Source organism: Choloepus didactylus, chromosome 4 (assembly GCF_015220235.1).
Source record: "Choloepus didactylus isolate mChoDid1 chromosome 4, mChoDid1.pri, whole genome shotgun sequence".
Lineage (NCBI taxonomy): Eukaryota > Metazoa > Chordata > Mammalia > Pilosa > Megalonychidae > Choloepus > Choloepus didactylus.
Genome location: NC_051310.1, coordinates 4,791,754 through 4,819,611, shown reverse-complemented (window position 1 = coordinate 4,819,611; position 27,858 = coordinate 4,791,754). Strand labels below are relative to the sequence as shown.

The 27,858-nt window shown below is 45.8% G+C and overlaps 1 protein-coding gene across 6 annotated transcripts in view; it reads left to right on the top strand.

The window, feature by feature from the left end:
* TECPR2 (tectonin beta-propeller repeat containing 2) overlaps positions 1-27,858 on the top strand; it is a 155,113-nt gene that overhangs the window by 125,632 nt on the left and 1,623 nt on the right. For all 6 annotated transcript variants that reach the window (XM_037831805.1, XM_037831804.1, XM_037831806.1 and 3 more), the window contains one exon: positions 27,715-27,856. In XM_037831805.1, the coding sequence (XP_037687733.1) occupies positions 27,715-27,856 (142 nt within the window). The remainder of the gene's footprint in view (positions 1-27,714; positions 27,857-27,858) is intronic.

Genomic DNA, 27,858 nt, shown 5'->3' with positions numbered 1-27,858 from the left:
GTTTTTCAATTTCTACAAAGAAGTGAGCTGGGATTCTGAAAGGATTGTGTTGACTCTGTGGCTCACTTTAGGGAGTACTGCCACCTTAACATTATTGCGTCTCCCGATCCCTGAACATAGGATGTCTTTCTATTTATTTAGGTCTTTATTTCTTTAAACAATATTTGTAGTTTTCAGTGAACAAGGCTTGCCAACCTTCTTGGTTAAGTTTATTCCTACGTATTTTATTCTTTTTGATCCTGTTGTAAATGGAATTTTTTTTAAATTTCATTTTCAGGTAGTTCGTTGCCAGTGTATTGAAATATTTGGATTTTTGTATATTGCTCTTGTATCCTGCAAGCTTGCTAAGTGTCTTTATTGGTTCTAATAGTGTTTTGTGGATTCCTTAGGATTTCCTCTATACAGGATCATGTCACTTTCAAATAGAGATAATTTTACTTCTTCCTTTCCACTCAGGATGCCTTTTGTTTCTTACCTAATTGCCCTGACTAAAACCTTCACTATATCAAATAGAAGTGCAAGAACAGACGTTTGTCTAGTTCCTGATCTTAGTGAGACACATTCATTCTTTTACCATTGAGCATATGATGTTTGCTGTGGGTTTTTCTTGGATGCTCTTCAACAAATTGAGGAAGTTTCCTTCTGTTTGTAGCTTGTGGAATGTTTTTATCATGAAAGGGTGGTGGTGTTTTGTTTTGTTTTGTTTTCAAATGCTTTTTCTGCATTTATTCAGATGTTCATGCAGGTTTGGTCCTTTGTTATTTTTGTAATCTGGTTACTGAACCCAGGATGGTGTGTTATATCAGTTGACATTTGGATGTTAAACCAACTTTCTGTTCCTGAGATTAGTCCCACTCGATCGTGGTGTACAGTCCTTTGGATATATTGTTGGATTTGGTTTGCTGATATTTTGTTGAAGATTTTTATGTACACTCTCATAAGGGATATAGGCCTATAATTTTCTTTTCTTGAGACATCTTTGTCTAGTTTTGATATTAGGGTAATACTGGCCTCATAGAATGAGTTGGGAAGTATTACTTCCTCTCCTATTTTTGGTAGAGTTTGTAAGGATTGGTGTTAATTTTTCTTAAACCCTTTGATAGAATTCACCAGTGTAGCCATTTTGGGACTGAGCTTTTCTTTGTGAGAAGTTTCTTTATTACTAATTTGCTCTCTTTACTTGGTGTAGATCTGTTCAGATTTTCTATTTCTTCTTGATTCAGTTTCAGTAGTTCATGTCTTTCTAGAACTGTATCTGTTTCATCTGGTTAATCTAATTTGTTGGCCCACAATTATTCATACTATTCCCTTAAAATCTATCGTATTTCTATAAGGTCATTACCAGTGTACCATCTTTCATTCCTGAAATTTCATTGGTAATTTGAGTATTCTTTTTTTCATGCTCAGTCTAGCTGAAGGTTTGTCATTTTCATTGCTCTTTCCCAAAACCAGCTTTTGGTTTTGCTGATTTTTCTCTACTGTTTTCTATTCTCTATGCCATTTATTTCCGCTCTAGTCTTTATTAATTCTTCCACGTGTCCGTTTCCCCATTGCTTTGCCTGATAGTGGCTTCTCTGATGGTTCCAAGCCATGTTTGTTGTGTGTGTCACGCACCTGCACGAGCCCTGCAGTAAAGGACTGCCGAGCGAGGGGTGCGGCTTGTGGTGGCCGAGCGTGTTGGTCAGTGCCTCGCCTCACCCGCTTCCTGTCAAGGCAGGGCCAGGCCCTGGGCGAGCAGGGCCGGGTGTGCCCGCTGGGTAGCAGGGAGCCACGCGGGCGCCTGGCTGGTCGTGGCTCGGCCTCAGGGTGAACTGGAAGGCTGTGTGGAGCCCCAGAGTCCTGCTGCCTTCTCCTCGTAGATTTGAGAATAACTTCTAGGAAGCAGAACTGAAATGTGGGGGAAGAAAGCTTTACTTGGATTCCTCTGTTGGTCGTCGTGACTAACAGCCCTGCCCGGGAGAATGGCCAAGAGGGAACACTGCGTATGAACGCTGTGCTCTGAGTAAAGCAGGTTGCTAAATGGGCTGTTAAACGTTAACCATTTCCGCTAGTTCCTGCTGAATCATACCACACGCTCTTATTCATTTGGCTTTTAGTGTACTCTGCTGTGAAATTTGTAGCTACAAAAAGCTTTTTTTTCCCTGGCATTCATGTAGTGAATTTATTTATGAACATATCTTGGTATGCTCTGAGTTCAACAGAGTTTGATCCGTTTTTCAGGGTTGTACTTCTTAAAATGCTCCCCTTCTTGGCTTTTTCAAGGATGGACTAAAATATCCTCTTTTCCTAAGCTGTTGGTGTCTTACTATAAAGAAAGTGGCAGCCAATCTGGATCCAAAGTACAAAGTCATCATAATTGGTGGCTGCCACTTGTTTTCCACTGAAAATGCCCCTTTCCCTGGACCCTCCCCGTCGTGGCTCCTACAGACCCCGGAAGTCCTGACCCTTGGACACTGCCCCGCATGGTGCCGTGGGAGGTGCTGCCAAAGGCGCAGGGACAGGGCTGCAGAAGAAAGGGCGGCACGGCTCCTGATTATCTCATAACCTCGTCTCTGGTGTGCACAGGCTGAAAGGGAAGATGGGAAACCACAAAATGCCTTTTAAAGTGGCTGCATGGCTGGGGGATGGGGAAGCAGTCTTTACATTTGCATTTTTCTAGGCATTGCCCTGTCCTTGATCCTGTTTCTCTACTGGGAGGCAAAAAGTTCAGGAGTGGTTCTCTCTACCTCACAGAGGAAGCAGTTAAATGGCTCATCAGTCCTCAACACCTACTGGGGGAGTGAGCTTGGATGGACTCCTCACCCAGTGCTCCCCTTGGGCCGGGCTCCATGCCAGGCACACATTTCTCTGTCTGGTCCTGACACCAGTCAGCAACTGGCTGTTACTGCCACCACTGACAGATGGGACAGCAGCAGCTCAGAGAGGTCCTGGGAGTTGCCTGAGGCCTCCTAGCCAGCAGACGGGGGAGCTAGGACACCAGCCCAGGTGTGTGCACCCTGACCTGGCCCCTCCTGCTGCTCCAGGACCCGGGGGGCAGGACCCTGACTGCAGGCGGCTCAGCAGAGCACCCAGCCCATCCTGCTACGGCTCATCGGCCTCCTGCGTGCTGTGGGATGGTGCCTTCCTGAAAGAGGGTCCCTGAGAAGATGTAGCCAGAGTGGGAAGGGAGAGGAGGAGTTAGGGAAGGAGTTTAGAAAGTCAGGAAGATGTAGTTGCACTAGAAAATAAATGGGTTTTACATGTTTTTATCATAATCAGCATCTTTCTACTTTTATTTATTCTTCAACTTCTTGATTGCAAGCAGGATGTTTTTGCAGTTGAAACAGAAATGGAAGCAGGTGATAATTTTATACTCATGAGCACATGGGTTGAAGCAACAGAGATCTTTTCAAATTAGCAGAGGCCTCTCTCTATTTTTGTTTCCTATTGTCTTCTCTAGTAAAACCTCCCCCCTGTGGTAGTTTTGGGGTGAAGCTTTAACAAAGTACTCAAAACAAATGACTCAGTTTTCACAATGTCTAGCGTTTGGAAGGACTTGGAGAAAACATTTGTAGTTGTCATTAAGCATCTCTCAAGCTTGGAGTTTGCTGCCTGGATTGGAGAATTTTCTGTCCCTGATAGCAGGCACAGTTGATGATGGGATATTACCCACACCGTGAGCTGTGCTGGCCTGAACAGGAGAATAAAAGAAGAAAACGTTGACGTGGCCTCCGCCCAGCCTGGCCCCACCGCGCCTCCCAGGCCCCTGCCTCTCCGCCCGCCTGCTCACTTGCTCCCACCTCCCACTCCGCTCTGTCGTGACCCAGGCGCGCTCGTGCCACCCTGGGAGGAAGCGGCTGCTTTGGTCGGCCCCTTTCCCTTTGGACCGGCCACCGCTGGGTCTCTGGGGTTGGCTCGCTGGGCCTGGAGTATAGGTGTGGCCCGGGGAAGAGAGAAACATGGAAAACCAAGATCAATATAATCAGCAAACAGCCATACTGACCTGTTTTAAATCTTTTTCTTTTTATTTAGATGCTTTAAGTGTTTTAAGATATTATGTAGAGTAAAAAATAAGAAAAATATGAAAACACAATAATAGGTAGCGTCGTCGGGAACGCCCCGTGATGGCCGTCACATGCCGACAGCAGGGATGCTCCTGGCTGTGGCTGTAGGAAGAGCTCATGCCTGACAAGAGGAAGCCTTCGGAACCTGTCTGAACTTGGTCATATCTGGGTGGTACAATGATGGCTTTTTTTTTTAAATTCCTTTAGTTTACCTGTCTTTTCTGATTGTCTTACAGTGACCATACATTACTTATGGAATAAGGGGTTCATAACTCTGCAATCCCCGTCTGAGAATCAACTCATAGGACATAATCAGAAACATTCCCAATGCTTCTCATTGTGTCATTGCTCGACCCTGTTACATTCATGCAGTGAGACCATATTCTCTGGATGTGCAGAGGTGTCCCCACCCCCCACTCCCCCAGGGGCAAGGAGTGGGCCCGGCCGGTTGGCACAATCACAGCCTCGCACATGGTGAAGCAAGAGCTCCAAAAAGTTCGGCATCGTGCCTGGGGACAGCTCTGCGGGGCAGTGGTTTCAGCGGCCTCGGAGTCAGGCTGTGCCTCTTCCTAGACAAGGTCAGACCCCACCTAGGCTCCATCTCCCCATGAGGAGCCTGAGGATGGTCTCGTCCCTCGCAGGTGCCCAGAGAACACTCGAGATGCTCTCTGCTCTTTCTGGGCCCACCCGCACTGTGAGTCGAGCAGAGCAGGCCGTGGCAGCATGGGTGGTATGACACCAACTCAGTAAAAAGACAAAAACAACAACAAAGCTCTGAAAACTGAAAAATACCACAAAGGCTACTACTATGTTTTTCTATAATGGGCAAGAATTTTTTATAATCAGGGAGAATAGTGTGTATGTTTTGCAAAGCCATCCCTTGTGGGTCAGCGTAAAGCCCTTCTGCAGAAAGCCTTCTGACTGCCCACCCCCCACCCAAATCCGAATCCCTGTGCCCCCTCCCCACACAGAGGATTCTCCAGCTGGAAGGAGACTGGAGACGTGTAACCTGGCCACCCCATTCTGTAGCAAGGAGAGCACCACCTGGAGAAAGCTCCTTGGTCCCAGGCGGCTCATGGCCGTGTGGCAGGTGTCTTCCCTGCAGGGGTCACAGGGCCTTCCCTTTGGGTCCTGGCACACTCAGGCACACGCACCCTCTGACGCCTACCGTGTCCTGGCACACATGCCCTCTGACCCTACCACATTCTGGCACTCAAGCACACACGCCCTCTGACACCTACTGCCTAGCACAGTCGGACGTTCGTGAATGTCAGATAAGCTCTGGAATATTGTTCCTTCTGTGTGCTTTTCTTTTTCAGGGCTAATAGCGGGTGTTTATAAGTAGCTCCATTAAACTAAGACAGATAATGTGGGTAAAGCACCCAGCACAAGGCCACCCGTGGGCACCATCAGCAGTTCCATGTGAGACTGAAGTTTTAGTCCAGTTAAATGAAATGAAATTAATCTCCACTTCCTGCCAAGATAAACAGGGACCAGATTTACCTTCCTGCTTGAAACAACTAAAAATCCAGACAAAATATATGAAACAATGGTTTTCAAGACATGAGACATCAGGCAACAAAGGACAGTGATATCTGAGAAAAACAAATGAGGTCAATCCTGCAACTGCTGAAAGCGATCTGCAATCCAACAAAATCAAAATTGCTATCAAAATTTCAGCAGCCTGTCTCTAAACTCTGAGGTGCTGATCCCTTAGTGTATGACCTGATTGGTCTCTGCAACATGGGTATCTCTGTGACACCTGAAGCTCAGAGCTGGAGCTCAGCAGATATGAATGTCAGCATTAGCACATACAGCAACTGTTAAAAAAAAAAAAAAGCTGAAAAAGAGCCCAGACTTCAATTAGCGATATGAATGAAGCAGATCTGGGTGGGACTGGGACAAACCTGGCCAAAGGGGTAAAAGTTGAAACTGACTGTGTTTTGAAACTTCAGCTTCCGTGTGAGACCAAGTGAAGAGATGTCTATTTGGTGCAGGATCTATATTTTCTAAACAGTATAACTCTACAGTCAGTTTGTTCAAACACCACAATTATATAGAACTTAGAATAGGAAGTGAGATATGGTAGGTTAGTATAGGTTAGAGTGAAATAGTGACACATCCCAAAGTCATTTGGGCAGAGAATAAAAATATATTTACAGGGCCCCCCTGAGGAGCTGGGGGAAAGTACGGAAGTGTTGGATTTCCTCACCTGGACTGATGCTGATGTTGTCACAAACATTGAGGATTGGTGGTTGGATGTGCTGAGCCCTCTGTCATGGGCCTTGCCCTTATGAAGCTCATTACTGCAAAGGAGAGGCTAAACTTGCATGTAATTGTGCCTAAGAGTCTACCCCTGAGTGCTTCTTTGTTGCTCAGATGTGGCCCCCTCTCTCTCTAACTGAGCCATCTCGGCAGGTGAGCTCACTGCCCTGCCCTCTACATAGGACCCGACTCCCAGAGGTGTAAATCTCCCTGACAATGCAGGATATGACTCCTGGGGATGAATGTGGACTTGGCATTGTGGGATTGAGAATATCTTCTTGACCAAAAGGGAGATGCAAAATGAGACGAAATAGTTTCAGTGGCTGAGAGATTTCAGATGGAATCGAGAGGTCACTCTGGTGGATGTCTTAGGTTTTAATGTGTTGGAATAGCTATAAGTAAATACCTGAAACTATCAAACTCCAACCTGGACTCCTGAAGATGATTGTATAACAATGTAGCTTACAAGGGGTGACAGTGTGATTGTGAAAACCTTGTGGATCACACTTCCTTTATCTAGTGTATGGATGGATGAGTAGAAAAATGGGGACAAAAACTGAAAAATAGGGTGGGATGGGGGGATGATTTGGGTGTTCTTTTTTTACTTTTATTTTTTATTCTTATTCTGATACTTTCTGATGTAAGGAAAATGTTCAAAAATAGATTGTGGTGATGAATGCATAAGTTTATGATCATACTGTGAACGGTTGATTGTACACTGTGGATGATTGTTATGGTATGTGAATATATTTCAATAAAACTGAATTTAATTTAAAAAAAGCTTAAAAAAAAATCTCAGCAGCCTATTTTGCAGAAATGGAAAAGCTGATTCTCAAATTCATATGGAATTAGAAGGGACCCTGAATAGCCAAAACAGTCTTGAAAAAGAAGAACAAAGTTGGGAGGCCCACTTCCTAATTTCAAAACTTCCTACAAAGCTACAATAATTAAAACAATGTGGGACCAGCATAATGGTGGACACATTGACCAGTGGGATAGAATCGAGAATTCGGAGGTAAATCCACACGTCTGTGGTCAGTTGATTTCCGTCAATGGGGAAAGGATAGTCTCTTCACCAAATGGTTCTGGGACAGCGGGAAATCCATATGTAAAAGAATGAATGTGGACCCCTACCTCTCACCATCTACAAAAATTAATTCAGAATGAATCAAGGACATAAATAAAGAGCTATATGTAAAACTCTTACAAGAAAACAGGGAGACATCTTCAGGACCTTGTAGTAGGCAAAAGATTTTCGAATTTTACACCAAGAAGCAACAAAAAAAATAAATGGACTTAATAGAAATTTAAAACTTTTGTGCATCCAAAAACATTATCAAGAAAGTGAAAAGACAACTTACATAATGAGAGAAAATATTTGGAAACTATATATTTAATAAGGGCTTAAGTATCCAGAATATATAAAGACCTCCTACAATGCAACAAGACAAACCAACCCAATTTAAAAATAGTCAAGGATTTGAATAGTAATTTCTCCAAAGAAGATGTTTGAGTGGCCAATAAGTAGATGAAAACATGCCCAACATCATTAGCCGTTAAAGAAATGCAAATTAAAATCACAATGAGATACCCTTCACACCCACTAGGATTGGTATTTAAAAAAATTGAAAATAACAAGCGTTGGCAAGGATGCAGAGAAATAGGAACCTTTGTACATCGTTGGTGGGAGTGCAAAACGGTGAAGGCTGGCGGTTCCTCAGAAAGTTAAACATAGACTCGCCATGTGACCTGGCAATTCCGCTCCTAGGTATATACCCAGAATACTTGAACACAGGGACTCGGACAGTTATTTGCACACCAGTGTTCATCGCATTCACAATAGTCGAAAGGTGGAAGCAGCCCAAGTGTCCATTGTCAGATGAACGGATAAACAAAATGTGGCCTCTCCATGCATTGGGATACTGTTCAGCTGTAAACAGAATTGGAGTGCTGGCACATGAATGAAGCTTGAAGACATCACTTGAGTGAAATAAGCAAGATGGAAAAGACAATTGTATGATTTCTCTTACATGAATTACTTAGAATAAGCAAATTCATAGAGACAGAAAACAGAATAGTGGTAAGCAAGGGTGGGGGGGAGGGAATCAAGTTATTGCTGAGTGAGTATTACCTTTGTTTTGGTTTGGGAAATGAATAAATATAGTCTGGAAATAGTGGTGACAGTTACACAATGTTGTCAATATACTTAACGTCGAAGAATTGCCTCTTGAAAATAGTTAAAATGATTTTATGTTATGTACACTTCAGCACATAGTTTTAAATGTCCGGGACTATGCTGGAGTGGGGCCGCGTAGCTCGGTTTTGTTTAAATCAAAGTCACACAGAACATAGTTGAATAATCAGTTAATTCTACAGGTGTGCTACAAAGAAAGTTACTCTCCCCCCCACCCACCCATTTTCCTCTCTAGAGAACTGCTTTCAATTTTGTAGCTTCATAAATCTGAATAACTGCTTATGTAGCTATTTCTTGATCTTCGTGGCACTGGGTGTTTTCAGTTGTCCCCCACCCCCACCCCGGGAAAGCAGGGTGGCGGGGGAGCAGTGCCGTGCTCGCTTCTCCCACTGACAAGGCCCCGGCACGGCTCGGCATTGCTGGGATGGCGAGCAGGTGCGCGCCTTGCGGCTGGGCCAGCGGATAAACCACACTTAGGCTTCCTCTCCTGTATGGCTCTTTATTTTCCCTGGACTAGATAGTCGTCTACTTTTCTAAGTACTGTTTTACCCCCAACCCCAGGCTCTCTGCCCGTCGTCTACACCGCGTCTCCATGCATTCAGACAACTCAGGCGTTCTCTCCATTCTGTCTTCTTGGAGGGAGCGCTCCCGGGCCCTTGGGGCCTGCTCTGCTCTGGCCTGGGCCCCACCTGGTACCAGCTGTTGCCCCAGGCTTGCCCTTCACCACCACCCGGGGACTCCCCTCACCTCCCTCTCTCCTGCACCCCGTGTCCTCCTCTTTCTCTCTGGTGGAATTGACCTTCCAGTCGTTTCCTGAAAAAAGGGTTCACTGCATGTCTGAAAATGCCTTTCGTTGACCTTTATTTACCCTTGACCTTGGCTGGATATAGTAGTCTAAGTTGGAAATCATTTTCCATTAGATTTTTGATGCTTTTCCTTCATTGTTTTCTAGTTTCCAGTGTTGCTATTAAGAAGTCTGAAGCTGTCTGATACCTGTGACCTACTTTTTCACTCTGAAAGCTTGTAAGATATTTTTGTTCCTGGTGTTCTTAGAACAAAGTGATGCGCCTGGGAGAGCACCTCCTTCGCCCTCCACGCTGGAGAGCGCTTTCAGTCTGGAAGTCGGGTCCCTTGTTCGGGGCAGTGCCCTCTTACCCCGCTGGAGGGAGCCACCCCCGCCCCTCCGGTGCTAGCTGTTGCGCTTTGGGAGTCTTGCTTCCCAGCTGCCTCCGCTCGTCTTATCTTTTCTCTCCTATTTGCCATCTCTTCACGCTCTCCTCCTAGAATACACTCTAGAAGATACTCTCAACCCTGTCCTCCATCCCTTCTGACAGATTAGTTCTGTGATCACATTCTTCACTTCTGAAAGTTCCTGTTCTTGTTTCACGGTTGTCGAGTCATCTTCTCTTGTCTCCCGAGGATATACTTGAAGTGCCTTTTCCCTGAGTGCTCTCCATGTCCCCCGAGTTGCCTGTTTTTTTTGTCTGCTTCATCTTTCTCGTGTCGGGCTTTCTTGAGATGACAGCGACCCTTGGTCACCACTTATATTTACAAGCAGGGCAGGGGGAGGTTGAGCGGAAGCCCTGAGGGTGTGCGTGGAGCGTGGTGACCGTGGGCCTCTGGTGGTGGCCTGGCTGGGGGGGCCCTGCTGCGTGTTGCTTTAGGCCTTCTAGATCCTGCTGCGTCCTGTTCCACTCCTCCACCTGCTTTCCAGCTTCTAAAACGGGCTGTTTTCTCCTCATTCTGCCTATCCTTATGAGATTTGAAGCCTTTTTTTTTTTAAACTCATTCACTTACTTTCATGGTGTTTCAAGATGGGAGGGAGAGGGTGGATGTGTGCAGTGTGGTTTGTCTCCAGAGCTCGCAGGCGACTCCAGCGTGGACCCAGTGCTGAGAACCGGGGGTACAGGTCTTCCCTCCCAGCCCCAGAAGGACAGGTGGGCCTGGGTGTCAGTAGGCTCCCACCACCCACTCGCCGCCAGCACCTGAAGGTGAAGGGCTCCACAGATGGCATCTCGTGGAGGTGGACATAACCAGACCCATCTGGAGGAAAATGAAAACATTTTTTGCTGTTTCCTTTCACTTCCTCTCATGTTGCCTTTTGTCCCTAAACCCCCAGTATTTGTTTCATGGGGCTGCTGTAAGGAAGTCCCACAAACAGGGTGGCTTCAAACAATGGACACCGATGCTTTCTGTTCTACAGCCAGAAGAGCAAAGCCCAGGCTCTCGGGGGGCCCTCCTTTCCCTTCTGGCCTCTGGTGGAGCCGCCCGCCTTGGTCCGTCGGCTTGCAGGCGCCTGCATCCAGTGTCCACCCTGGAGCCACTCGGCCTTCTCCTCTGCGCCCCTGTGCCCCTCCCCAGCACACCAGCCCTGTTGGATTCGGGCCAGGCCCTCCAGCATGGCCTCAGCTCACTTAGCCGTTACATCGCAGGGAAGGTCGTGTCCGAGGAACTGGAGGTTAGGGTGTTGGCGCACCTTTTTGGGAACACAGTTCAAGTCATATGCCCCCATGTGACTGTTGTTTTGAGCTCTCTTCCCCTTCAGAACCTGTCCTTAAGAAACGTGTTCCTTCTCCAGGATACTTGACTCTGAGCCTGTGCTTCCATTCCAGAAGGCTGTGGTTCCCATTAAGGACCCCCAGGTGCAGATGGGCTGTGCCAACCCTGTAGTCACGTCAGTCTTTAAGGACTGACACCCCAGGGAGCCTGTCCCAGCCTGGGCAAGGGCGAAAGGTCATCTCCAGGGCCTGCCCTTCTGGGCTTCACTCTTCTTCGGAGCCCCGGAGCCCGGCCTGTGCACAGGCAGCACGTGTGCTGGGGCACATGCCTGAGCAGCTGCTGCGTGAGAACCCGGAGAGCTCCTCCAGGAGAGTGCAGCTGGGGCCCAGCACCGGAGCCCAGTGCAGAGCAGGCTCAGGCAGCCCGTGGCCAGCACCTCTGACGAGCGGCAGGGGTGGGCAGGAGGGGTGACCCAGGCTGGCTTCGCCAACCCCTGCTCAGGAAGGACAGAATGTCTTCCCAGCGCATCGCCCTGCAGGCCAGATGTAGAGACCTGGGAAAGGGCCCCTGGCTTCGCTGTCAGCTGACTGGAGGAAGAAACGTGGAGGAGGGTCCTCCCCGGAGCCCGGCATCTGGCAGCCTCCCTCATCTGGGCCAGCGGTTTCCAAACAGTTTTCAGCAGCAGAACCCATTCTTCAAATAAAATCTTGCACTTACCCCAGCTGTGTTAAACAAATAATTGCAGAGCTCCCGCAGGCCTGCCGGCCAGTCGGAATGCCAACAAGGACTGGGGGACAGCACAGCTGGAATCGGCCAAGTTCCAGGGCCGGGCAGGCTAGCTGCTCACTGGATCCTGGTCCCTGATGCTTCCAGGTTAGCCTCGCCCCGGGTCAGCCTCGTCCCAGGCCAGCCTCGCCCCGAGTCCCGCAGGCCCATGTCACGGTCACCTGGCTGGCAGGCCTGCCCAGGTGAGATGGGAAGACACTGAGGAACCAACACAATGACACCCAGGGGTGCGGACAGGGCCGGAACACCCACCTCCACACCCCTGAGGGCTCCACCAGCCATGGCACAGCGGGGCACATGGCAGGCACCCCAAATCTGCAGGGCAAAGAAGAGTGGATTAAAGGTTAAAACAAAGAGATGGAAGGCAAGCTGGAAAGTGCGACCGGCCCGCGATGACCACCGTTTGTTTGGGTGAGGGTTTACTTCCAGGATGCATCCTTCCCAGGCTGATTTCGACCCAGCCTTGAAGGCTCTTGACCCCTCCCCTCAGCCCCCCAGAACACTCCGCCGGCTGCCACCCAGGTCACAGACGGCCCGGGCCACCGCAGCCACCTGGGCAGACGTTTCCCTTCCGATGTGCGATTTTCAGCCTGCTGTTTCTCCTAGCCTGGGTTTCCTCACACCCTGGCAGAGGGGGATGTGTGGGCAGGCGAGTGAGTGTGTGCGTGCGTGTGTGTGTTGGGGCTCCTATGATAAAGGCTCAGCCTGCCAGAAGTCTGAAGAGCGCGGACACCTCAGCTCTAGACCTGACTGGCCGCAGGCAGGCCCCTTCCCCCTGGGCCTCACTGTCATGTTCTTACCAGCATGTGCGGGCAGGGCCAGCTGCTGTCAGGGTCCCTGAACTGTTTCTGGGAGTTCTCGAAATGCAGAAGGCCGGAGCTTGCATGGGTAAAAGGCGTTTTCTCTATGCCTGGAGTTGGCTGCACTGCCCTTCTCCCCAAGTTCCTCTTAGGAGAGGCATCTGTGTTTTGGAGTTGTCTGGCCTTGCCGTGCCTGGTGTGCATTTAGCTCAATTTCACAAATGTTTCTTCGGCAGTGACTGCCCGGGCCTCATGGAGCTCGGGGGCGGTGAGAGCGATAAGCCTGGCAGATGCCCTCCGAGGCCTCCCAGCCCACTGGGACGAGCCTGGGTGGGGGCCTCACTTCTCCCCCAGGTGGGGTGGAGGCGATGTGGAGAGCAGGAGGCAGCAACCAGCAGGGTGCTGGGGAGGGGCCCAGCAGAGAGTGCAGTGTCGTCTGCTGCCCAGTGCAGAGGGGCCTGGCCCCGGAGGACGCTGACAGGCATGTGGCACCCGTCAGGAGAAGGCACGGTCCCCGGGGCCGGCCTGGATGGCTGGAGGGGGACACAGGAGGCCACCGGAACACATCACCCAGGCCTGCCGTTCACTCCCGAGCAACAAGTGTGAGCCGGGCTGCAGGCGAGGCCCCGGGCAGCGGGTGGAACCTGCAGTCTCCTGAAAGTGGAGCCTGAGTGGGGGCATCACTTCTCCCTTCCCGCCCTAGGCCTCACCAGTTCACGACGGCGGAGGAACGCACCCTCCAAGGAGAGGCAGCAGAAGATCATGGCTAGAGTTTTCCCAGGGTCGTGGCTAATTGAATCATTTATCTAGGAGTGTGTGGTTTTACCGCAACCAGTCCAGTGGCTGTAGTCAGGTGGAATATTCAAGATGAGAAAATTGGAGTTAGAGTGAGGAAGAACTGTGTATTTACTGAGAAACAAACCTGTTTTGTTTCTAGGATACAGAAAACCCCTCGCATCTCCAGCCAGTGTTGTCTAAACGGTGCAATATGTTGACCTCACCTTACAACCAAGATCCGTCCCTCAGACTGAGAACAGACACTGCCGGTTCCTCCCGGGCGGGGGGCACCCAGTTTGGGAATAGTCTGTCACGTCAAAATCTTGTCTTTAACATGAATTCTATGTCTAGTCAAAATCTCTATGTGTAAAACAAACTAACAAATTCTATCTAGAATTTCTCTTCGTAATTGAAAAAAAATAATGATTTATTCTGTAGTGCTGGTGGCTGGGAATAAAGAGAACACAGCCCGACTTATTCATAGTAATCAGTGATGATTCCTGGGGCACTGACTTGTGAGCGCGAGGGGGAGCAGCTTGTTTTTTTCACCTTCATGAACTCTTGTTTAAGGGAAAATTTATAACCAACATGAGCCTCTTTGATCTGTGAATATCAAAGCACCTCAATGCTGTAATTAAATCACTGGGCACTCCCAGAGAGGGGTGCTTGCCTGCTCCACATGTGCGCGCGCACACACACACACACACTCTCTTTCTCTTGCAAAACTATATGTTAACTTGTGGCATTTCCAATTTGGTTTTAAATCTTAAAATTACTCATTTACTCCATTTCTGAAAGTTGTATCCTTCATTCCTTTTTTTTTTTGTTTTCATTTTTATAAATTTCTGAATATGAATAATTCAGCCAAGTTTTAGACTTGTCTACTTTTTTTTAATTGAAGTTTTCATTAAGAAAATTGTGGATTCGATGCATTTGTAAGAAATACTAGCGAAAGCCCGTGTGCCGTTTACCTGGTCCCCCAGTATAACATCCTGCAAAACTGTAGTCATTGCCATAACAAAGGCTTGTCAACTTTTTTTTAATTGTGGAAAATACATTGTGGTACATTGTGGTAGTTTGAAGCTGTTAAGTGCCCAGAACTGGAGCTGTTAAGTACCCCAGGGAAGGCCATGTTCTTTTGATCCATTTTGTGGGTGCAGTCCTGTTGTGGGTAGGACCTCTTGGTTAGGTTGTTTCAACTAAGATAACCTACCATTCAAGGTAGGCCTTAATCCTTTTATTGGAGTCCTTTATGAGAAGATAAAAGACAGAAGAAACCCAGAGAGCTCAGAGAAAAGCCCTGGAAAAGCTAAGAGGAAGAAGATCAGAGAAGCCACTGGAACCAGAAGCTGAAAGCAACGAAACCCAGGAGAGAAGGACCAACAGACGCCAGCCATGTGCCTTCTCGTGTGACAGCGGAGCCCCAGCTGCCGGCAGCCTGTCTTCCGAGTCCAAGTATCGTCCTCTTGATGCCTTGAGTTGGACGTTTTCACAGCCTAAGAAAGGTAAACTGTAAGTTAATAAATCCCCATTGTAAAAGCCAACCCATTTATTAAACAAGTTTGGTATTTAATATTTTAAGGAATATTGAAAGGAAAGTTAAATTTTATTATAAGGGGCAATGAAATAATCTGGGATTAATTATAGATAATATATTAATGCTTATTAATGTAGCTTTTAATTTTATAAAATTATGAAATTGTGATGATACAATCTTAAAATTGTAAGTGCTTCCTAATTTGCTGGTCAGACCATATTCAACATTCAGCTAATATGGAGTTTAAGTACTAAATATATTGTATGTACTTTAAAAAAACTAAACAACCAATGTACTTATTTACATCTGAAGATTCCTAAACAATAGGAATATTTCATCGGTTTCATAGGTGGTATAAAAAAAAGCAGTACTTCCCAATATTTCATCAAGGACATTAAAAGCAAAAAACAATGAAATGTCTAATTAGATATTTGGCCACAGTCTAAAATGCTACAGAACTTTTTTCTTCTCTATAATTATGTCAATTCAGTTTCGTGACACTGATTCTGATTGGCAGCTGAACATACTGATTAATTAAAACATACTTAAGCAAATTAATTATAACTTAATAATATGTATAGTTCAGAAAATATTAAAATGAGGACACAGAACCCTGTTCTCCATGCTGAGTTGGAAACCAATGAACAGTGTGGTGTTGGCATAAAACTTGAAACCAAAGACACCTTGGCTCAATTTTACTGACATCAATAATAAAATGCTTTCTTTTTTATTATTGAAAAAAAAAAAAAAAAAACGCCAACCCATTTCTGGTTTATTGCATTCCAGCAGCTTTAGCAAACTGAAACTTACACATAGCAAAATTTACTATTAGTGACATTTAATACATTCACAGTGTTCACAGCCATCACCACTGTCTAGTTCCAGAACATTTTCATCACCCCAGAATGAAATCCTTCACCCATTAAACAGTTACTCCCCCCGTTTCCCCTTCCCCCCAGCCCCTGACAACCACCAGTCTATTTCTGTCTCTGTGGATTTATCTACTCTGGATATAAATGGACTCATGCAATATGTGGCTTCTGTGTCTGACTTCTTTCACTTAGCATAATGTTTTCAAAGTTTATCCATGCCGTAGCATGAATCAGTACTTCATTCTTTTTTTCATAGCCAAATAACATTCCCTCATACAGATAATACCACATCTTTTTCTCCATCATTTGATGGATTTTGGGTTGTTTCCACCTTTTGGCTCTTATGAATAATGCTGTTGTGAACATTCGTATACAACTTTTTGTTTGAACACCTGTTTTCAATTCTTTGCGGTGTATACCTAGGAGTGGAATTGCTGGATCACGTGGTTATTTTCTGTTTACCTTTTTGAGGAGCTGCTAAACTGTTTCCCACAGTGGCTGCACCATTTTACATATCTACCAGCAGTGCCCGCGGGTTCCAGTTTCTCCACATCCTCGCCAACCTTATTTGTTTTTGTTTTGTTTTCTTAGAGCCTTCCTAATGGGCGTGAAGTAGTTTCTCATTGTGGTGTTACACTTATGTTTTCATCTAAGAATTTTGTAATTTTAATCCATTTTTAGTTTTTGTACATGGTGTATAAGGTAAGGGTCCAACTTCATTCTTTCATATGTGGATTTCCAGTTGTCCCAGCACCATTTATTGAAGAAACTGTTCTTTCCCCATGGAATGGACTTGACACCCTTGTCAAAAATCAGTTGGCTGTAGGTATGGGGGTCTAATTCTGGACTCTCAAATCTTTCCCATTGGTCTATTTGTCTATCCTTATGCCAGAACCACAGTTTTGATTACTATAGCTTTGTAGTTTTTAAACATCTTTTCTTGTGAAATATAACATAAATACAGAAAAGTGGTAACTTTCAACATACAGTTTAATAAGTAGTAATAGAGCAAATTTGAAATATAGTGTGGGTTATAGTTTTACCATTTCAGTTATTTCCTTCTAGCTGTTCTAATATTCTAGATACTGAAAAAAAAACTATATATAATGATTCAGTAGTCATAATCTTTTGTTAAATCTTATTTTGTATGTTGCTGCTCCTCCCTCTCGTTTTTTTTAATTTAATAAATTTTATTTTGAAATAAATTCAATCTTACAGGAACAGTTGCAAAAACAGTAGAAACCCCATACACAGAACTCCATCATACCCCGACCCCCCGACCCCGATACCCCGATCCACCACCTTTAACATCCTGTCACACCATTTCTTCCTTTCCCTACCTCTCTCCCTCCCTCCCTCCCTATCTATCATCCATCTTCTATTGCTCTTGTCTTCTGAACATATGAGAGCAAGCTGCACATATCTTTGAACAAACAATATAATTCACATATACCTTTCCCATGGACAAGAACATTCTTTTATGCAGTCTCATTAAGCACAGCTAAAAAGTTCAAGAAATTCAACATTGACATAAAGCTTACATTCTATATTTCCTTTTTTTTTTCTTGTGTCCATCTGTGTCCCTTTGAGCCTTCTCTTCTCCATCCTCAGATACCATCCAGGATCATCCTTGGCATTTAATTGTCATCTATTTAGACTTTTTTTTTTTTTTTCAATTGTGGAAACATATATATAGCCTAAATCTTCCCATTCTACCCCCTCCTTAGCATTTAGAATGTTGTAATCCTATCACTTTCCCATCATCCATTACTAGAAATTTCCCTTCACCTCAAACAGCAACCCTATTGCCCCTTCTCCCACTTCTCATAACCCATACTCTACTTTTCATCTCTATGGTCATATTCTCTGACGATTTCTTTGTGTTTACCATGGGGCTTAAATTTAACATCTGAAATCTATAACAATCTTGTTTTTCTTTGATACCAACTTAACTACAATATGACACATAAACTATGTTCCTATACTCCACCATTCCCCCACCTTTATGTAGTTCTTGTCAAAAATTACATATTTTACATTGAGTCCAAAATCACTGATTTATCATTACAGTTTATGTATTTTAGATCCTGTAGGAAGTAAATAGTGGAGTTATAAATCAAAAATACAGTAGTATTGGTATTTATATTTACCATGTGATCTTTACTGGGAATCTTTATTTCTTCATGTGGTTTCAGTCAATTGTTTAGTGTCCCTTCCTTTCAGCCTGCTCAACTCCCTTTAGCATTTCTTATAGAACTGATTACTGGTGATGAAGTCCCTCGGCTTTTGATTATCTGTGAATGTTTTCATCTCCCCCTCATTTTTATCCTCCAGGTGTTTGTGAATCCTCCAAGTCTCTGATGGTTATTGACTTCTATTTGTATTCCATTGTGGTCAGAGAATGTGCTTTGAACAAATTCATTTATTTTATTTTATTTTATTGAGGTTTGTTTTTATGTCCCAGCATATGGTCCATTCTGGAGAAAGATCCGTGATCACTAGAGAAGAATGTGTGTCCCGGTGACCTCAGATGTAATATTCTATATATGTCTGTTAAAATTTTCTCTCTCTCTCTCTCTCTTTTCTTTGTTTCTCTGTCGGTAGGGCTCCCTTTAGTATCTGAAATAGGTCAGGTCTTTTATTAGCAAAATCTCTCAGCATTTGTTTGTCTGTGAAAAATTGAAGCTCTCCCTCAAATTTGAAGGAGAGTTTTGCTGGATAAAGTATTCTTGGTTGGAAATTTTTCTCTCTCAGAATTTTAAATGTCATGCCACTGCCTTTCTCACCGCCATGGTGGCCGCTGAGTAGTCAGTCTTATGTTGTTTCCTTTCTATGTGGTAAATTGCTTTTCTCTTGCTGCTTTCAGAACTTGCTCTTTCTCTTCAGTATTTGACAGTCTGATCAGAATATGTCTTGGAGTGGGTTTATTTGGATTTATTCTATTTGGAGTTCGCTGGGCATTTATGCTTTGTGTATTTATATTGTGTAGAAGGTTTGGGAAGTTTTCCTCAACAATTTCTTTGAATACTCTTCCTAGACCTTTACCCTTCTCTTCCCCTTCTGGGACACCAATGAGTCTTAAATTTGGATGTTTTATTTTATCTATCATATGCTTGAGATCCATTTCGATTTTTTTTTCCCTATTCTTTCTTTTATTCTTTCATTTTCTGTTTTGTGGTCCTCGAGGAGGCTGAGTTGTTGTTCAGCTTCCTCTAATCTTGTATTATGAGTATCCAGAGTCTTTTTAATTTGGCCTACAGTTTCTTTAATTTCCATAAGATCTTCTATTTTTTTATTTACTCTTGCAATTTCTTTATGCTCTTCTAGGGTCTTCTTTATGTCTTTTATATGCTGTGCCGTGCTCTTCTTCATGTCCTTTATATCCTGTGCCATGCTCTCATTGCCTGTCTGTAGTTCTTTGATTAGTTGCACCAAGTACTGTGTGTCTTCTGATCTTTTGATTTGGGTGTTTGGGTTTGGGTTCTCCATATCATCTGGTTTCATCATATGCTTTAAGATTTTCTGTTGTTTTTGGCCTCTTGGCATTTGCTGTACTTGATCTCTAATTTGTCAGAATTGCAGCTTGGTGGTGTACACTTTCTCTAACTAAAGAGCAGATGGCGTCCGCAAGTCACCTATTCCTCTCAAGTCAGTTCTCCTCAACTTTGTCTTTGTGGTGTGTGGGGATCTGACTCTTGTGGGTCCAATTGGTGCGCTAAATTTGGGTGTGTTGTTGGTGCTGTCCACCCTGAATGAGGGGCGTGTGTCTGAGTGGTTAGGCAGGCAGGGCAGCTTTAATAATCAAACCTCCCAGGTGTTCCTGGAGATATAAGGCTCTGCCGCTGACCCAAAAGTCCTTGGTATTGGCATACATTCCCTGGGATTTCCAAGTGGTTCCCCCTTCCCTGCTGTGCCCTTCCGGGACCTCTGCCGAGGGAAGGCCGCGCCATGTCACTAGTGCGCTCCGGCCTCCAGGGAAGCCCTGGACACCAGGCCGTGCAGGGGCGTTCCCAACCCACTTCAAAGATGGTTGAATGGGGCATGTTAACTTCCCCCTTTCTGCACAGCTCCGCCCTCTCAGCTCCGAGACAGTCAGCCGTGGGTGTATTAAAGGCCACTATCCATGGCCAACACTGGCGTGTGCGCGGTGCTGCAGGAAAGACTCCCCGTCACACTGGGCTTCCCGACGCAGCTCTGGTTGCAAGTCGTGTGGTCCTTTCTCCCCTTGGCTCCCCTTTGCTCCCCTGGGCCTGAGACAGTTAGCAGCGGGTATGGGAAGGGGTAACCTCCACGCCAGACACCGAGGCATTAGCCCAGCCCGCTCCTGCTGTGCTTCCCTGCGGGGTTCTCCCCGTCGTATCTGCAGCTGCTCCCAGGCTTTTTTTTTTTTTTTTTTTTTTTTAAAGAACTAGTCCATCTCCAAACGCCAGCCCAACATTTCCCCACACCGCAGCGTGGCCGAGGGACTCTCAGCCGGCTCACTCACTCGTTGCAGAATGCAGACTCCTGGTTTCACCAAATGCACGGTCCCTGTAGATTTAGCAGACCTTGTCTGGCTGGTGCTACTCTGGAAGTGGTGTTCTGGGTCACTGTCTGGTTTTTATCTAGTATTTTTCACGGAGGTGTGTTTTTGCCCTGTCTCACCTAGCCGCCATCTTAGGTTCTCCCCAGTTAACTCTTAAGTGCCCCTCCCTCTCATTTGATCACTGTCTCAATCTTCAGGGATATCTGGGCAGTGACCACCCTAACTTGTTCATATAGAAAAGGGGTGTCAACATGATGAGGAAGGGAGATGCAGCTGGTTAATGTTCTTGGAGAGACTGGTGCCTCTGGGTTTTGGGACTTAATCTGGCATAGGAACAATCTGGACATTTTAAGTTTTTGAGAAATAAACTTAATGAGTGAAACTTCTAGAGAGTCTCGGATATACCTGGGTATTCTTTAGGATTTTCGGGACTACTGTTGATCAGGGCTTGGCTTACTCTGGCCATTTGGGATATCTAGCTGAAGCTTGCGTAAGAGTTACATCTGAGATAGCCTCTTGACTCTGTTTTAAACCTCTTAGCCTCTGAAACCTTATTTTGTTACCTTTCTTTTCCCCTTTTTGGTCAAGAAGGCACTTCCAGTCCCTCAACTCCCAGGCCAGGCTCATTCCTGGGAGTCCTGTCCCACATCGCCAGGGAGACTCACATCCCTGGGAGTCCTGTCCCACATCGCCAGGGAGACTCACATCACTGGGAGTCATGTCCCATGTTGGGGGGGGGGGTAAGTTTATTTGTAGAGTTGGGCTTAGAGAGAGGTCACATTTAAGCAACAAAAGACGTTCTCTAGGGGTGACTCTTAAGCATAATTATAGGTGGGCTTAGCCTCTGCTTTACGGCAGTGAGTCATAGTAGGTTTTGAAATCGGGAACTGTGAGTCCTCCAGCTCTGTTCTTCATTTGCACTATTGTTTTGGTTACTCTGAGTCCCTGCATTTCCATATGAATTTTGAGATTAGCTTTTCCATTACTGCAAAGAAAGCTATTGGGATTTTGATAGGGATTATGTTGAATCTGTATGTTGCTTTTGGTAGTAGTGTTTTGCCTCCTCTATTTTTTTAACTTGTGGTAAAATATACAAAACATAAAAATAACTTTAACCGTTATTTAAGTGTACAGTTCTATGACATTAAGCATTTCGATAATGTTGTATAATCTTCACCTCTATTTCCAGAACATTTTCATTACCCCAAACAGAAACTTGTACCCGTTAAGCAGTAACTCCCCGTTCTCCTTCACCCCGTGCCCTGGCTAACCTCTCATCTCTTTTCTGTCTCTTTTAATTTACTTATTTTAGGTATTCCACTTAAGTGGAATCATAGAATTTCTGTCCTTTTGTGGCTGGCTTATTCACTCAGCATAATGTTCTCAAGGTCATCTGCTTTATCAGATCACTCCTTTTTGTGGCTGAACAGTATTCTCTTGTATGTGTAGACCACGTTTTGTTTATTCATTCATCTGTTGTTGGACACTCTGGTTGCTTCTGACTTTTGGCCACTGTGAATTGGTGTACAGATACTTGTTCAGGTTCCTGCTTTCATTACTTTGGGGTATATACGTATGAATTGAACTGTGGGACATATGGCTAGTCTGTGTTTAACTTTCTGAGGAACCACCAAACTATTTTCCACTTTTGGCTGTACCGTTTTACATTCCCACAAGAATATTTTAGAATTCCAATTTCTCCACATCTTCACCAACATTCATTGTATCTGTTTTTTAATAATAGCCATCCTAGTGGGTATGAAATGGTATCTCATTTTGGTTTTGATTTGCCTTTCCCTAATGACCGATTGTTTTAGTTTGCTAATGCTGCGGAATGCAAAACACCAGAGATGGATAGGCTTTTATAAAAAGGGGGTTTATTTGGCTATACAGTTACAGTCTTAAGGCCATAAAGTGTCCAAGGTAAAACATCAGTAATCAAGTACCTTCACTGGAGGATGGCCGATGGCGTCCGGAAAACCTGTTAGCTGGGAAGGCACGTGGCTGGCGTCTGCTCCAAAGTTCTGGTTTCAAAATGGCTTTCTCCCAGGACATTCCTCTCTAGCAAGCTTGCTCTTCTTCAAGACATCACTCCCAGCTGCACTCCCTTCCATCTCTGAGTCAGCACGTTTATATGGCTCCACTGATCAAGGCCCACCCCAAATGGGTGGGACCACGCCTCCATGGGAGTATCCCACCAAAGTCACCACCCACAGCTGGGTGGGGCACATTCCGAGCAAATCTAACCAGCACCAAAACGTCTGTCCCACAAGACCACAAAGATAATGGCATTTGGGGGACACAATACATTCAAACTGGCACATTCCACCCCCTGGACCCCAAAATGACATTATCTTTCCAAATACAAAATACATTCATTTCATCACAATATCACAAAAACTTAAACCATTTCAGTAACAAAAGTTAAGTACAAAATCCCATCAAAATCAAATATAGGCGTGGTCAGTCCTAAGGCGCAATTCTCCTTTAGCTTTGGATCTGTGGACTTAGAACAAGTTATATGCTTCCAATATACAAAGGAGGGACATTCATAGGATAAACATTTCCATTGCCATAAGGAGAAAGCATAACAGGACCAAAACAGTTCCTAAAACCTGCAGGACAAACTCCATTAGATTTCAAAGTCAGACAGTCATTAACAGAACAACGTTGCATCCTTGGGGCTTGAGACAGCGGGAGCCTAACCCTTCCTAAGGGCCTTTTCGGCAGCCCTTTCCTCTCCAAACGCTTAGGTGAGTGCTCCAACATACCCACAAATTGGGGAGACCACCTTCTCGGCCCCACCCTCCTCAAACATCGGGGCAGCTCCCGGATTCCCTTCCATCTCCGGGGAACACGCTCAACCCCTTCCGAATGGTGTGGTGGCAGCCAGGCTCTCCCCAGTTCCCTGGGAATGTGCTCCACCCTCTTTGGGACCTTGGGTGGCAAAACTCTTCCAGAGCATCGAGGTGGAATGCCCACCCTTGACCTCCGGGGCAAACTCACCCTTTCCATGTGTGTGGGCTGCTCCGCTCTCCCAGCCCCAGACCTCTTGACTCCAGACCTCAACCTCCATGGCTCTGTCTTTGAAGAAACTTTTCCTTCAGTTTGTTCCTTGTCTCTCTCCTCCAGTCCCAACTGGCAGCGGCTCTGTCTGTAAAGATCTTGCAAAAATTCTGTTGGCTTCGCATGAAGCATGCAGGGGTCAAAGCCATCAGACAACAGGAGTTTCCACAAATCCTTTCTGGATAATTCCATCTCCAATATTGGCTTGTACTGAAATGGTGGCTGGGTTCCATGTTTGGTTACATCCTCACGTTGGGCTGTAGCTTCTGGGATTCCACCCCCTGGAAGCCCGTAATTTTCCAAGCCATCAGCTTCTGGTTTCTTTGAACCCAAGAGTTCAGTTCTAAGTTTATCTCTTTCCGCTCTCATTTTACTAAAAGCTGCAAGGAGAAGCCAGGGTATATCCTCCACAGGTAGTCTGGAGATCTCCTCAGCTAAGTATTCCAGGTTGTCACTTTTAAATTCTTCCTTCCATCTGACACCAGGACTCAATTTTGCCAAATTCTGTGTCACTTTAAAACAAGGATCGCCTTTCTGCCAGTTCACAACAAAATGTCCATCATTTCTGTTCAAGACCTCATCAGAAATATCTTTAGAGTCCATATTTCCACAAACAGTCTCTTCAAAGCAGTTTAGGCCTTTTCTATCAAGCTCCTCACAATTCCTCCAGAGTCTTCCCCTTATCCATTTAAAAAGCCGTTCCAGCATGTTTGGTATTTGCAAACTCAGCAGCAAAAGCACCCCACTTCTCTGGTACCAAAATCTGTTTTAGTTTGCTAATGCTGCGGAATGCAAAACACCAGAGATGGATAGGCTTTTATAAAAAGGGGGTTTATTTGGCTATACAGTTACAGTCTTAAGGCCATAAAGTGTCCAAGGTAAAACATCAGTAATCAAGTACCTTCACTGGAGGATGGCCGATGGCGTCCGGAAAACCTCTGTTAGCTGGGAAGGCACGTGGCTGGCGTCTGCTCCAAAGTTCTGGTTTCAAAATGGCTTTCTCCCAGGACATTCCTCTCTAGCAAGCTTGCTCTTCTTCAAGACATCACTCCCAGCTGCACTCCCTTCCATCTCTGAGTCAGCACGTTTATATGGCTCCACTGATCAAGGCCCACCCCAAATGGGTGGGACCACGCCTCCATGGGAGTATCCCACCAAAGTCACCACCCACAGCTGGGTGGGGCACATTCCGAGCAAATCTAACCAGCACCAAAACGTCTGTCCCACAAGACCACAAAGATAATGGCATTTGGGGGACACAATACATTCAAACTGGCACACCGATCTTATTGAGCATCTTTTCATGTGCTTATTGGTCATTTGTATATCTTCTTTGCAGAAATGTCTATTCGAGTTCTTTGCCCATTTTTTAATTGGGTTGTTTGTCCTTTTGTTGTTGAATTGTGTTCTAGATATTAAATCCTTATCAGATAAATGATTTGCAGCTATTTTCTCCTATTCCTTAGATTGTGTTTTCATTTTCTTGGTAATATCTTTTAATATACAATTGTTTTAATTTTGATGAAGTCCAATTTATCTATTGTTTCTTTTGTTGTGCATGCTTTTGGTGTCATATCTAAAAGTCCGTTGCCTAACCCAAGGTTCTGAAGTTTCCTGTTTTGTTCTATGAGCTGCATAGTTTTAGCGCTTCTATTTATGCTGTTGATCCCTTTTGAAAAAAGTTAATTCTGTATATGGTGTGAGGTAGGGGTCTGTGCTGGTTTGGATCTATTATGTCCCCCACAAAAACCATGTTCTTTAATGCAGTCTTGTGGGGGCAGACTTATTAGTCTTTTGATTAGGGTGGGACATTTGATTAGGTTGTTTCCATGGATATGTGACCTTTTGATCAGCTCATGTCCATGGAGGTGTGACTCTGCCCATTCTGGACAGGACTTTAGATTACTGGAGTTCTTTAAGAGAGCTTATGGAAACAAGGAGCTCAGAGAAACTGAGAGAGGCATTTTGGAGAGAAGCTAAGAAATGTAATCCAGAGTTTGCCCCCGGGAGAAGCTAAGAGACGACATAGCCCCAGACGCTTGGAGATGCAGACAGAAAGACATTTGGAGATGCTAAGCTAAGAGATGAAGTCCAGAGTTTGCCCCAGAGAAGCTAAGAGAGGACCTCAAGATGCTTAGAGAGAAACACCCTGGGAGAACAAGCAAGGATGCACAGGAGCTGAGAGAGAGAAGTTAAGAGAGACAGAAGACATTCTCCAGAGACATTTTGGAGAAAGCCATTTTGAAGCCAGAACCCAGGAGCAAAGGACCAGCAGATGCCAGCCACGTGCCCTCCCAGCTGACAGAGGTGTTCCAGATGCCATCAGCCTTTCTTCAGAGAAGGTATCCTCTTGTTTGGACACTTATTGCTTAGAACTGTAAATTTATAACTTAATAAATCCCCTTTATAAAAGCCAATCCATTTCTGGTATTTTACATAGCGGCAGCTCTAGCAAACTGGAACAGGGTCTGACTTAGTTCTTTTGCATTTGGCTATCCAGTTGTCCTAGCACCATTTATTGAAGAAACTGTTCTTTTCCCAAAACATTTGGCCCTTGGTGTTGGGTCTATTTCTGGACCATTAGTTCTGTTCCATTGGTCCATATGTCTGTCATTACCACTCTGTATTGATTGCTGTTCACGTCTTTGTTTTTTAAAAGCCCTCTGGGTGATAGTAGTGAGAAGCTGGTGTAATAACATGAGGAAAAATTCGCCAAACAAAATGCATTGAGCCAAAGCTAGAATACAGCATGATTTAAGGAGCATGTTTTTTAAATAAAGAAGTTTACATAGAAACAAAACTAGAAGGAAATCAAACTTTAATAGTGAGCTCTTTTTAAAATTCCTTTTTACTTTTTTCTTGTTTTTCCTGTTTCCCCTGTTTCCCCTGTGGAGCAGGGAGGCACGCTGGTTGGTGAAGGGTTTACCTGCCAACAGGTTGCTGGGGACTCCGGTTAATGCCCACTCTGTCTGCAGGGCCTGTGGAGAGTCTGGGTTTCATCCATTTAAAAGAGGTTTCTTTAGCCGCAGACTTTCTGGTACAAGCCAGGAGATGGGGCGAGCAGTGGGCAGCCCTCCTGTCAGAGAACTCCACAGAGAACGTACTTGAGCTGTCTTGGTGAAGGAACCTGAATTACTGCATTGCTTCTCACCAGGGAAAAAGTAAACGGTGCCAGCAAACAAAAACCCAAATTCTGAGTTGATGGAGTAAAGAGAGCAGAGGTGCACTGGGCCGCTCATGCATCAAGGCGTCCTGAGAATGATGGGCAGCCGTGTGGCCGGCGTTTCCCACAAGCAGAATCCATCATTGTTTAAGTCAACACGACGAGCAGAATTCCCTGCTCCCAGGAGCCCACGCTTTCCCGCTAGGAAATACTCTGAAACCTGTAAGGCACTGTTTCTCCAAAGAGAGATGAGGAGGTCATTTTGCTTTTAGTTCCACTGTTTTTACTGTTTCTGACCTGACAGGAAACCTCCCCTGCAGGTGTCAGCTGCACCCGAGGCTCTGCTGAGCCCCCACCCAGAGCCTCTCCAGGTCACAGAACTAAGGTGGTTCATGGCACCCCTCTTGGCAGAGCCCTCTAGGGCTTCCCACCTTGCTCAGGATAAACCCCACCTGGAGGCCACTTGGGGCTCTTCCCAAAGGAGGTGGCCCCTCCCCAGGCTCCCCCCAGGCCGGTCCCCAACACTGCTCACCAGGGCTGCCGCAGTTTTTGTGATGTTTCTGTAATATTCTTATGTTAAACTTACATTTTGAAAAGACTTTGGACTCTCAGAAACTTTGCAGGCATATTTCAGTAATCTCCCTTCACCCAGAATCACCGCAGTTAACATTTTAGCATGTTTGCTCTGTCAGCATACACCTCGTGCTTGTGTTTGGGGGTTGCTGTAGCTCCTGCATTTCCCAAGAGCCGGGCCTTCCTGCCCGCGGCCCCCACAGGGCTGCCCTCCGACCGGACATCAGCACGGTGCCCAGGCACACCCGGCCCCTGTGCACTGCCCCTTCCGGCAGCCAGGACTGTGTGCGGCACTTCTCGAGTCACTAAACTGGTCCCTTTGAGCTGGACCAGCTCCTCCACCTCTGTCCTTCACGACCAGCCTTCTTTAGAGTTCGATGGAATCCTCCTCAATCTGCGTTTGCCTGGCGCTCTGAGGATGGCCGGATGGGCGGCTTTCCTCCCTGGGCCTGCTCTGCAGGGCGGGGCTGTGTCCCCTTGGCCTTCTGTCCTGTTTGCAGCCCTTGCCCTTCCTGGCCGTGCCTCCCAAACCTGGGTCAGGCTGACAGGTCCTCAGTCTCCAAACCTCCCATCCTTCCTCTCCCCCTTCCCCTCAAAATCCCTTCCTGTTCCAGCCTGCTGGGGTCACCGTGGTCAGCGTCCATTCCAGCCCCAACGACCAGATGCTGTGGGCCGTTGACAGCAGATGGAACGTCCACGTGCGAGCTGGCATCACCGAGGAGATGCCTGTGGGGACCGCCTGGGAGCACGTGCCAGGT